Source organism: Otolemur garnettii, unplaced genomic scaffold, assembly GCF_000181295.1.
Source record: "Otolemur garnettii isolate 467f Iridium unplaced genomic scaffold, OtoGar3 scaffold00053, whole genome shotgun sequence".
Lineage (NCBI taxonomy): Eukaryota > Metazoa > Chordata > Mammalia > Primates > Galagidae > Otolemur > Otolemur garnettii.
The window spans coordinates 302,100-314,160 of record NW_003852448.1 but is presented as its reverse complement, the minus strand read 5'-3'; the positions used below and the strand labels follow the sequence as shown (position 1 = coordinate 314,160).

The 12,061-nt window shown below is 41.3% G+C and overlaps 1 protein-coding gene across 3 annotated transcripts in view; it reads left to right on the top strand.

The window, feature by feature from the left end:
* Nucleotides 1–11,779, top strand: part of EPB41L3 (erythrocyte membrane protein band 4.1 like 3) — a 180,047-nt gene extending 168,268 nt beyond the window's left edge. For 2 of the 3 annotated variants that reach the window (XM_023514424.1, XM_023514425.1), the window contains exons 15-21: nucleotides 5,438–5,560; nucleotides 6,139–6,516; nucleotides 7,665–7,796; nucleotides 8,256–8,354; nucleotides 9,084–9,164; nucleotides 9,442–9,557; nucleotides 10,654–11,779. In XM_023514424.1, coding sequence (XP_023370192.1) covers nucleotides 5,438–5,560; nucleotides 6,139–6,516; nucleotides 7,665–7,796; nucleotides 8,256–8,354; nucleotides 9,084–9,164; nucleotides 9,442–9,552 — 924 coding nt within the window. In that variant the 3' untranslated portion in view covers nucleotides 9,553–9,557; nucleotides 10,654–11,779. The remainder of the gene's footprint in view (nucleotides 1–5,437; nucleotides 5,561–6,138; nucleotides 6,517–7,664; nucleotides 7,797–8,255; nucleotides 8,355–9,083; nucleotides 9,165–9,441; nucleotides 9,558–10,653) is intronic. The other variant, XM_003792013.3, reaches the window with a different exon arrangement.
* Nucleotides 11,780–12,061: the final 282 nt, after the last annotated feature.

Below are 12,061 nucleotides of genomic sequence, written 5' to 3'. Positions count from 1 at the left end.
AAAAAAAAAAAGAAAGAAAGAAAGATTTTTTTTAAATCTGTTTAAAAAGTAAACGGTTTATTTGCTATCAACCTGTTTTTTTTAATACAGCCCACTTTAAATTAAACAATGATCAACCAGTTCAGAAAGAGGTTCAGTTCTTTCTAAATGGAAATATTTAACTTAACTTTTTAAATTGACATCTCAAAGTAATATTACTTGTGTCAGAATTAGCAAGAAACTTAGATCCAGTGACCCCCAAACTTATGACCCCAAGTTTAGTTGGTTTTGATTTTGTGGGGTTCTTTTTTTAAGTCTTAGTGATAAAATGATATTTTGGGAAAAAAAAGTAATAATTTCTGATTTTTAATGCAATCATCTTTTCTTCTTTGTTCTATTTATAGTAGTTGAATTGTTATGATAGTAATTGTTGTTTCTATAAAATGCTACTAATTTATGAACAATTAGAAGAAAATTAGAGTTAGAATTACATATAATGAGCTAATGATGGTTATTTTCTAGGATCTTTATGTGTGTTTTCTACACAAAATGGAAATTTGATTGTCAGTGGTTTCAGGTTTCAGATATTTGAGTTAATAGCACAAAACCTCAAACTCTTGGGCTCAGGTGATCCCCTTGGCTCAGCCTCCCCAGAACCTGAGACTACAGGCATCCCCCTACCACACCCAGCTACTTTTTCTATTTTTTCCTTTTTTAGTAGAGATGGGGGTCTTTTTCTTCCTCAGGCTGGTCTCAAACTCCTGAGCTCAAGCAATCCACCCTCCTCAGCCTCCCATAGTGCTAGGATTACAGGTATGAGCCACCATGCCCAGCTTGATAAGAGTATTTTTTAGATTATCTCCTTTCTTTATTATCATTTCACTTCTCTACCAGCTGAACTGAGTTGGGAGGTTACCTATGTATAGAACTTAACTCCGAAGTCTATCCCCTTATGTTTACCTATCTGTGTCTGTTATTGGCCATATGAAATTCCAAATGTAGACAGTGTTGACATTTTCGATTATGAGGCAGAGACATTTTTAAATTAGTTGGTTTCAGACCACAGAATATGCTGAAAACCACTGTTGTTCTGGGATTTTTGTTAAGCTTTTATCTTAGGAATAATATTTAGTTCAGTGATTATAAATAGAGGCCTGGCAGTATTTATTCTGAAAAGTCCCTATAATTTTGACCTGTCCTTCCTCTTTTTGTTTGTTTGGGGGGAAAAAAGAGGCTGTGATTGAAAGTGAAACACATTTATGATTCCACATGGTACATTTTCTTGCTTCCAGTACCATCCTCCAAAGTGCAGCAGAAAAGGGATTTTTTTCTACTCCTTTGTAAATAGCTTATTTGTCTGTTATTAGGGTCATATAAGAATGAGAATGATACCATCAAAATCTGTTAGTAAGTCCTGCAGGAGAATATTCCAGATGTTCCCCTACAACCTCTTGCTGGCAAATGATTAAATGTAGTACTGATAGATTATAAACAAATAGGAATTTTAAGTAATTCTCATAAAATTATATTGTTCATGATGGTTAGATTTAAAGAATTCCGTTCTTCTAGAAACTTTGAAGTTTCCATGATTTTTTTTTTTTGATTAATTAGTACCTTTCTGTCCCTATTCTGTGCCACTGTGCACTGTGCAGAGATAGGCTTGGTAGCTAATGCATTGCCACCTGAATTGTGCCTATTTAATACCAAAGAAAGGTATAACAAAAAGTAGTTAAAAAGTAAAAAACTAGTTCCTAACATGAAATGTTTACTTTATAATTTCTTGATTTTATGTTAAAGGGACACGTGATTTGGTATACTTAATTTTTCACCAAGGTATTTTGAAATTGGCTTTAAAATTATTTACAAAATATTGGTATTTGTTATAAAAGTTCAAATAAAGCTATAGCCTTGAGTATTTTTGTTGATTTATGAGACAGTAAAGAAATCAATTGAATTGAAACTGGGTTTATTCAAGTAAGTGGCTAATGCAGTGGCCTTGTGTCATTTCATCGCTCTGTAACAGGCAACACGCGAATGATGAATACAGTCAAATACTTGCCAGAAATTAGGATTTCTAACTAGCTGAATTTTAAGTTTCTTAGCATTTTAATACCTTTTAATATGGACACAAACCTGTTCGAATGCTAAGAAGCCTTTATATTGTTCTTACATGCTCTAGCCTTATAGATGTGAAAAATGCTATGAGGCATATAAATGCCAAAGTTTCATAAAATAATTTATTGCTCTTTGGTTTCAGACCATTGTTCAAATTAATAAAGAATTATTCAGGAAAAAATGAAAGAATATATACATAAGTATATATATGTGTACTTTATAATAAAAGGACTCTCTTCCTAACATGCCTTTTTGGAAACTGTCTACTTCCTCTTCTCCAACCCAACCCAACCCCCTTTATTTAAACAGACCAAAGAAGAAAGAGAGATTTCTGAAAAAATTATATTTTTGCAGCAAGGAGGCTCTCCATTCCTTGAGTCCCAGGTAAAAAACAAACATAAAGGATCTTCCAAAGGAATTGCTCTTCAGAATTCAGTGTTACTAATATGCCTTTAGTTTTTATTTTTAAACTTGTCTTGTTTAATAGTAAGGTAGGTATATGATTCTGACTTAGGTTCTGGGGAAGGAAAAATGGAATTTTCTTAATATGGTGGTAATCAGTTATATATCATTTCTGGCTGCTGCTCCTAGCTGATTTTACCCAGATTTTGTCATTGAAGCCTCATGACTATACTTTCTCATAATAATCTTCCTGAAATGTTTTACTGTTTTTGCTCATAGAAAACAGTTGACTGTTTTTGCTTGTAGAATGGTGCTAACTTACATGGCATGGATTGATTTCGAAAGTTCTGAACTTTTATTGGTTTTCTCACTAGCCGGATGTGATAAAGAAAACACAGGAAGGCGACTCTGCTGACGCTATGGTCACTTCTCGTCAAATAATTTTCCAGAAAACTGTCCCATCGACCCTAGAGGTTATTTTTTCAATTCATTTCATTTCACCCAGCACTACCATGTAGGTCAGTCTGAAACCACTTTCCTTAAGGCACACATGTTTCTAGATTCAAGTTTTTAGGCCATGGGAAATACAAAAGTAAAAAACATCTGAGTTTAAAATGTCAACCAAGGTGTTCCCCTGCTCCTGCTTTGATATCTCTTTCTTCTGTGACCTGTTAGGCTTGTCACCCACCTGGTCACATCCTGTCAGGCCTCACCAAATAGAGGTTTCTTAACTTTCATTTCTTCTGTCTTATTGGAGCTAATACTAAGGAAAGTGGGAAAGAAACAGCTTCAACAATTAACTTCAGCTATAAATGAGGTTGGAACTCAGTACAGATCAGTGAGGCTCCAACAGTGTCCCACCAACAGGAAGTATTTTAACACAGTGCCTTGGACACGGGCACACTCAGTATTTCTTAGTGAGTAAGTGCTATAGTGGATTCAGTTTCCTATGTAAGGAAGTACAATTACAGATATGGAAATGGCATTTACAGAAATTTGTAGAATGTTGGCAAGTTTATTGAAAGAAGAACAGTATTTGAAATCTAGTGGTATGTTTAATGTAGAAAACTGTCTACACGTCAAGCTAAAGTAGTTTTACGGCGACTTCAATGATGTTCTTTAATCTTGAAGTATAAAATGATCAGAACTTTATCATAAGATCAAATATATTTCTTGCCAAATTTACTATCAAAGCATGTTACCTATATAAAGAAATCTGAGGCTTGGTACCCGTAGCACAGTGGTTACAGTGCCAGCCACATACACTGAGGGTGGTGGGTTCGAACCCAACCTGGACCAAGTAAACAACTGCAACAAAAAAATAGCCAGGCGTTGTGGTGGGCACCTGTGGCCCCAGCTACTTGGGAGGCTGAGGCAAAAGAATTACTTAAGCCCAAGAGTTGGAGTTTGCTGTGAGCTGTGACGCCATGGCACTCTACCAGGAGCGACAGAGTGAGACTCTGTCTCAAAAGAAAGAAAGAAAGAGAGGAAAAGAAAAGAAATCCAAACATGCAGCTATACCTGCAGAATGTATTCTGAGATGAAGGTTATAGATTATAAGTTTCAGAGGAGAAGAAATTAGAGTCATAATTATTAGATAACAACGCCAGCCCTGTGCAGCCCATCACAGACCTATGTGTAGCTCTTGCCCTGATTTTATTAAAGGATTCTTATTTTAGAAATGAGATGCCATCAGAATTTCTAATTTAGCTTTTATATTTCAAATATAGGGCACAGAGGATTGGGTTATTGTAGACAAAATACCCACTGAGGTAGTTGATGGTGATTCGAGAAAGATTGTGACTTACAAAGTGGTGACAGTGAGCAGAACTGGTGACCTCCCGGCTGACATGTTAAAATCTGATGCTGTTAAAATGCATAGCTTCGAAGACTTGGCTAGAGAGCTGCAGCTGAAAGAAGATAGCAAGCAGAAAATATACACTCTAGGGAAATCCTATGACACTGTCTCCGGAAGGATTGTCACTATGACTGGGAAGGCCAAAGATGGGGAAAGAGTGGTGTCGCCCTCCACCCTGGAAGCTCTTCAGAAAATGGAGAGAGGAATGTCGGAGTCGGTGAAGGTCGCGCCCATCCTGGCACAATATGAGGCCCTGGAAGCCCTGGCTGATGAGAAATCCAAGAGAGGACCTGAGGTCCACACCCCAAAGCGGAGATTGTCAGAATCCCTGGCGCCCATCAAGGAAGCCGAGTCTCGGAGGCAGAGTCCTGAAGATGATGACCTCAGGAAGGCCCCCCTGCTGGGGAAGGATGTGGGTGTGCACCTGGGCCCAGAAACTGGACGGTATGGTAAAACGGAACAAGTGCTAGAAAGTGAGGCCTTAAAAGTGGGGCCCTTTGGCCCCCGAAGGAAGAGCCTGTCTGAGTGGAGATACTCCCAGGAACCGGCCTTCACTGTCGCTACGGCACATTACGTCACCGAGTCGTCGGCTTCCCGAGTCGTGGTAACCAGCGCCAGCATGACATCTTGGAGGCACTGCCCTTCCACCCCAGACCCTCCCGTTTCTCTCGCTTGGCTTTGTGTTGAGAGCCAACCAACCCAGCTTTTTGATTTTGTTCATGGTTATATCAGTACCGCAGTGCAAAGTCAGCATTCAAACACTTTCCATTTTATTTCCAGCTCCCCTTCCCTGAGATGTGATAGTGCTGCTGTGGCTTGCAATGAAGGAAAAAATAGGATCTGCTTAAACCGGCGCCACCCCGGTCCCAGTAACTCTCTGCTTTACCAAACAAGAGCTCCTGGTCACTCCAGTTTGCTGTTTTATTTCCCATTCTTTTTCTGTTTTCCAACTCTGTATTTGAGATTCCTTCATCCCTCCTCCCTCTTCCCTCTGCCTACAGCTGTCTAACAAGCTGCAAATGTGTGTGTGCCGGGTTTGTGTGCGTCTCTCGTGCTTGACTCTGCCTTTCTCTGCCCACTCAGACTAAGCAGTCTTCCGGCGAAAAGCTCATGGATGGCTCCGAAATCTTCAGTTTGTTAGAGTCTGCGCGAAAACCGACAGAGTTCATAGGAGGGGTTGCGTCCACTTCTCAGAGCTGGGTTCAGGTGGTCATTTGTTCATTTTTGATGTTTCTGAGTGCGCTCACTTGCTTTCTCTTGTGCCTTTTGGCTGTGTGCGTGTGTTACCTCCAAGCGGCTTTGTCTGTAACACCCCCCCGCAAAGTGTTTTCAGTTACTGTCCTTTGTGCCCCCCTGGAGTATCTGTCATACTCCAAGAAGTATCTGTGCCTTTAGTTCCATTTCAAGATATATTTCAGATACTCAGAAGGCAAGCATGTTGAGAAATTTTAATAGCATTTAATTCTTACAAGCATTTTATCTCACCACTTGAGTCTAAGAAAATGACCAAAAATAATGTGAACGCGCTACGATGCTTTCATTTCTTTTATTTGCGTTTTTTTGCTGCATTCTGTTTCTTTTGCGGCAGGGCTTTGGTGTGTGTCTGGGCAGGCAGCAAAAGTCCTGGTGGGAGGGACAAAAGCTAATTTATATTTTCCATCAGCATTTCTGGTCATAAGCACTTGGTACTGGCTTTAGGCATCCTGTCCAATGGTGGCCTTAGTTATTTTTCAACCTTTGATTTATGAAAAGTCACACTGACACCATAGTCTTTTCCCATGCAGAAAATGGAAACCAAAACGGAGCCCAGTGGAATAGAGCCAAAACTCGCCTCGCACCCCCAGCCGCCGGGCGCTGAGAAGCTGGTGCAGGAGGCCGCTCTGGTGGAGGAGAGGCGGGTGATGGAGGTGCGCGCCAGCGGGGACGCTTCCTGCGTGGCTGGGGACGACGCGGATGCCGCAGCACAGCCAGGGGATGCTTCCAGCATCAGAGGGAAGGAGGGCTCCTCTCTGACTGAGGAGCCTAAAGAGGAAAGGGGGGAGGAGGCCAAGAAAGCCGCTCTGGGACAGGAGGAGACAGCCACTGCGTCGCGCGAGCGGCAGGAGGATCAGAGCGTAGCCCTCCACGTTGCTGAGCCTGTGGAACAAAAGGCTCATTTTGAGGTAACACTAGTTATTATTACTTTTAGCACTTAAGTAACCCTGAGATAGGATGTCTGGGAGTTGAGATCGGCAGAAAGGAGGAGCTAAGGTTCGTTTTCTACCTTTTTTCTCCTTGTACAATTCGTTTCTCCTCTTCCTTCCAGGGTGGCAGTTAGGGGTCTCTGCTGGTTTCCAACTTTGGCGTCACATGCAGACACATCTCCTGATTATTAATAATATATTGCTCCAGGAAATGGTGTCTACCCAAATTGAAATTGTTGTCATTGACAGTAACCCTGGGGAATGCATGGTCGGTGGAAATATTAGAAAATTTGATAAATTTATTTCTGATCAATGTATTTATCCAGAAGGATGAAAAACTAAGCTTGCTACATACCAGCTCCCTCTATTCATTATTCTCTTTTATTGAGATCGCTAAAGTGTTTGGGGGAGTTAATAGCATATTACTTGTTTCCACTAAGAAGTTATTAATTGCGCTTATTTATAGTTGGTTTTATTTTTATTTTTTGCAGTTTTTGCCCAGGGCTGGGTTTGAGCCCACCACCTCCGGTATATGGGGCCAGCGCCCTATTCCTTTGAGTCACAGGCGCAGCCCAATAGCTTTTTGTTAATTACGATTTTCTTCAAAATGTTTTCCTTGGCTCAGTGCCTATAGCTCAACGGGCTAAGGCACCAGCCACGTACACCTAAGGTGGCGGGTTCGAATTCCCAGCCCGGACCCGCCAAAACAACAATGAGGGCGGCAACCAAAAAATGGCCTGGCGTTGTGGCGGGCGCCTGTGGTCCCAGCTACTTGGGAGGTGGAGGCAGGAGACTCGCTTGAGCCCAGGAGTTGGAGGTTGCTGTGAGCTATAATGCCACGGCACTCTACCCAGGGGGACAGTTTGAGGCTCTGTCTCAAAAAAAAAAAAAAAAAAAAAATGTTTTCCTTTACTTGAAGCCATCCATATAAAAGAAGTTATGGAGTCTTGGTAGACTCCACATCCTACGTATATGTCATATGCCTGATTCGCCAACTTACTTCCCACTTAAACATTTATTATATACTGACCTGTGCTTGTACCCGCCAAAAAGGAAAGAAGGGTAAAAAACAAAACTGAATTTGCACTAACTGTAAGCACCACTGTACTTTCTTCCCATTGGCACAGTCATCAACTGTGAAGACAGAAACGATAAGTTTTGGTAGTATTTCCCCAGGAGGAGTGAAGCTAGAAATTTCTACCAAGGAGGTGCCAGTCGTTCACACTGAAACAAAAACCATCACATATGAATCATCACAGGTAAGACAATCTGTGAAGACCAGCAGCCCTGGCACTCCATCTTATCCTTTTTTATGGCTTAAGGCATTTACATATAACCACATGATACTTAATTCATGAGACTCACAGGATCCAGCAGCCAGACTGTCTCTATTAAGAGCAATCCAAGAATTGTAATTTTATTACTGATTGTGGGGCAGCAGTATTCATATATCTCAAGATAGAGAAAAAAAGGCTCAGAAACCTATTACCCTAGCCACAGAGGAGGGGGAAATACTCAGCCATCCACTGCTCACATTCTAAAGTCCTAGTGTTTTAAGTAACAGTGAACTCTGGTTGCACTTAGCTGCCACTCTTGGCAGCAGCTCCCAGACTGATTAAACAGTGCAGGGACCATGGTTGATAATGAAATCATCAGAATGCCTCGAGTAGCACAGGAAGGGTAAGCACTGGGTGAAGTGTCTGTCCCTGCTTGCTCAGGTCGATCCTGGCACTGATCTGGAGCCGGGTGTGCTGATGAGCGCGCAGACGATCACTTCGGAAACCACCAGCACCACCACCACCACACACATCACCAAAGTAAGTGGACTGGGAAGCCAGCGGGAACCCTGGTGTGCCGGAGAGAGGTGCCATTCAGAGCCTGCAGGGCATCCACACTCGGGATGCCAGGAAGGCTGCAACTTCCGAGTTGATAACAATTTGACTTGTCCTCCCTATGCGGGAGTTTCTCTTTAGGAGCATAACATTCTTTTTTTTTTTTTTTTTTGAGACAGAGTTTTATTTTGTTACCCTCAGTAGAATGCTGTAATGTCATACTGCACAGCAACCTCAAACTTTTGGACTCAAGATATCCTTTTGCCTCAGCTTCCTGAGTAGCTGGGACTACAGGTGCCCACCACAATGCCTGGCTAGTTTTTCTATTTGTAGTAGGGTCTGGCTCTTGCTCAGGCTGGTCTCGAACTCATGAGCTCAAGCAAACCACCCACCTTGATCTCCCAGAGTGCTGGGATTGCAGGCATGAGCTGCCGCACCTGGCCTTAGGAATGTAACATTCTGATTGCCTGTGCTTAATGCTTTCTGTAGCACTTGCCATGTGGTAGGTGTTTCAGAAGCACCTGCCGTCCAATCCCAGAGGACTCCACTGTGTCCTCACTTCTGAAATTGAAATACTAAATAACCGCTGTAGAATTCTTCCCATTCTTGAAGAGCGAGTGATGTTACACTGCCACCACTTTCTTCCACTTACCCCAATCAGACTGTGATTGTTTCTCCCTGTAAGTTCATCAAACTTTTCTTTGTTTCTTCCAGACTGTAAAAGGAGGCATTTCTGAGACAAGAATTGAAAAGCGAATAGTCATCACGGGAGATGCAGACATTGACCATGACCAGGTAGTATGTATGAGACAATAGATACCCAGGCAGAGAGATGAGGAAAAACCTATCGGCCCTCTGATGCCCAATGCAATTCTTCTAGTCCAGCACATATTCTAAAAAAAATTCTGAATTAGCTTTCCAGTATATGATTATGATCATAATCCCTTCTGTGATCCTGTCCCTCATTTGTAAATTGTGGGTGTAGATTAGCTCGTCAGTCTCCACCTCGCTACTGATCATGCATGTTCCTCCTCCTTTCTGTTTCTGCCCTTCTGTGATTTCCTGGGGATAGGCGCTGGCTCAGGCAATTAAAGAGGCCAAAGAGCAGCACCCTGACATGTCAGTGACCAAAGTAGTGGTCCATAAAGAGACAGAGATCACGCCCGAAGATGGAGAGGATTGACAGAGGTAAGAGGAGGTACCGATTCTCTAGGCTTCCCAGGCTGGCATGTGGCATGGGCTGTTTCCTCTCATCTTTCACCTAATCCCACGCCCCTTTTTTCTCTCACTGGCATTTGTAGAGCTGGTTACCAAGAGGGTGGAAAATTGGTTTGCGGGTGCCCGTTTGTCTCACATTCGGAGGTTCCATGCTTGTGGGGCTTTTGCACACCTACTGCCAGTCGGAGGACAAAGGAAAAGCAGAGTCTTTGCTCGGGTGGTCTCACGGGTCTTCCCTCCTGATCCACGCGCTGTGTTCTTTTCATTGTCCAAATGTCAAATTTGATTTCACTTGCCATGCGGCCTAATCAGAACTGAGGCACCTTTGTTCTGAGAGGTTCAATTTGTGTGTTCCAAATACCAGACAAATAGACCCCCTCACTCGTTTGATGGCAGTGCTACCCACTGTAAGCTTTCTCTTCAGCTGTGTTTGGTTATAGCTGGTTTATGCTTTGTGTTTTGTTTTGTATTTTAATTTTTGAAGCCTGAGCTCTTCTTTCTTTTTGGATGTCTCATATTTCCTGCATTCTTTGGGGTGATTTTTCTCCCTACTGTAACATTGGGTCTCAAGAGGAGGCAAAAATGCAGTCTCGTATTCCTCTGGGAAACGCTTGCCTTCCCAGTGGTGTTTGGCCTGTCTGTGCACGACTGTCACGCATACTGCCTTGCCCTGCAAGAACCCAGGGGCTGGAAGCGTTTCTGAGAAGCTTTGGATGCTGAATGCAGCAATTGAGCTACTTGCACACTTGCTGATGGGATAAGACATTTATGAGACTTAATGAGTTCTCTAAACTGGTTTAAGAAACATAGGTTGATGAGTGGCGTATGTTAAAGAAAAAAAAATAAAGGTCACTCTTTATATTCAACTTATAATATGTTTTGGAAGATAGAAAACAAAAAAAAGTGAACTTAGGCCACTTGGTAATATTGTAATTGCTTAAATGTGGTATCTTGCCAAAAAGCATTCTAAACCTCCAAGATAGTTTTTTTTTTTTTTGTGACCTTGAACTGAGAAAAACTTTGCAATGTTTTCAAATAGGTAACGAATCGAATCTCTTTCCTACAGGAATAACTTAGCTTGCACACGAATCTGGTCATGCAAACCATTAGGAAACCCCGAGCCGATGTGGAGTTCCCTCTTCTAACCCAACCATGGAAAATTTCAATCCAGAAGAATTGACCTTGACCATTAATAAAGACACGGGCAGAGAGATCTTCCCATAATAAAGCAATCCGAATCAGCATCACTAAACTGATATTGCATGAAGCAACGATAAAATTACAAAGAGCAGCATTTTTTAATTTTCACAAAATGTCTCAGTTTTCAGCTATACCTGCACGTTCATAACCAACAATATAAACCGTGATCTCATGTACCACATACACAATTCATGCCTTTCATAGTTTATTATTAAAGTTAAACAAAACCGCAGTTTCTTAGATGACAGATCTTTTGTTTACAGATAAATGAAGATTACCGTAAAATACTAGAAGCTGTCCAGGTCTGGTGTGTCAGATGTCCCCCAGATTAGATGTGCCAATAACCGACTTTATTCAGTGAACAACTTGAATCTTGACTTGTTTCATCTGGTTTTATTACTCTCACCCATGAACAGTAATGACTCTCTGACCCTCCAGAAATATTTAACGCTTACAGTCTTGCTTTGTGTATCTGATTTAATTCGACGAGGTAGTCCTGATTTTAGCATATTAATGAATGTGATTCCTTCCTATTGTCCGCTTTGGTCTGCATTCAGTCTGAACAGCTTTCCAGAGATCTCTAACAAGTCTAAATCTGTAAATTGTCATTATTTTGAGAAGAAAAAAACCCTGTATTTTTGTTAGTTTCCCATATTATGACATTTCTCTCCAGGAGACTCTGTTGGGTTTCTTTCTGTTGCTTTGTTTTCTTTCTTCATTTCTTTGTCCTTGCGTTTTTTAAGTTGATTTTTCTTCTTTTACTTGAAAGCAAAAAAAGTGTTTTGTTTCCAAATCTGGTTCATATTTACAACCTAGTTCAGAGCCAAGCCTTAAACTGTACAGAATTTCCACTGTAATTAAGACTATCTATGTTTAGTTATAAATAGCCTTCCAAAAAGATATATTCTCCATTACACTGTCACCTGCATCACAGCCCATGGTGAATGTATGTTTCTGCATAGCAAAATAAAAACGGTAAATGCACTGAAAGCTTAAGTTTCTATGCTTAGTAATTTCTGGATTGTGTGTGTTTAGCCCAGAGGATGACATCAAAGGCCTCCTTCATCTGCATTGTAGAGATATCCTATCTTTACCAGATTAAAAAAAAAATAGAGTAAACAGTATGCAGTGTATGGGCCCTTGGAGAGATTGAACATGGGAATAAAATATTTATATACACATGTTTGGTTGCCGACTATGGCTTTAAAGAGTGTATTGTTGACTCTCATTTTCGAAGTTTTACTCTTTTGATGTAAGAGGCTCTTCCATGAAAC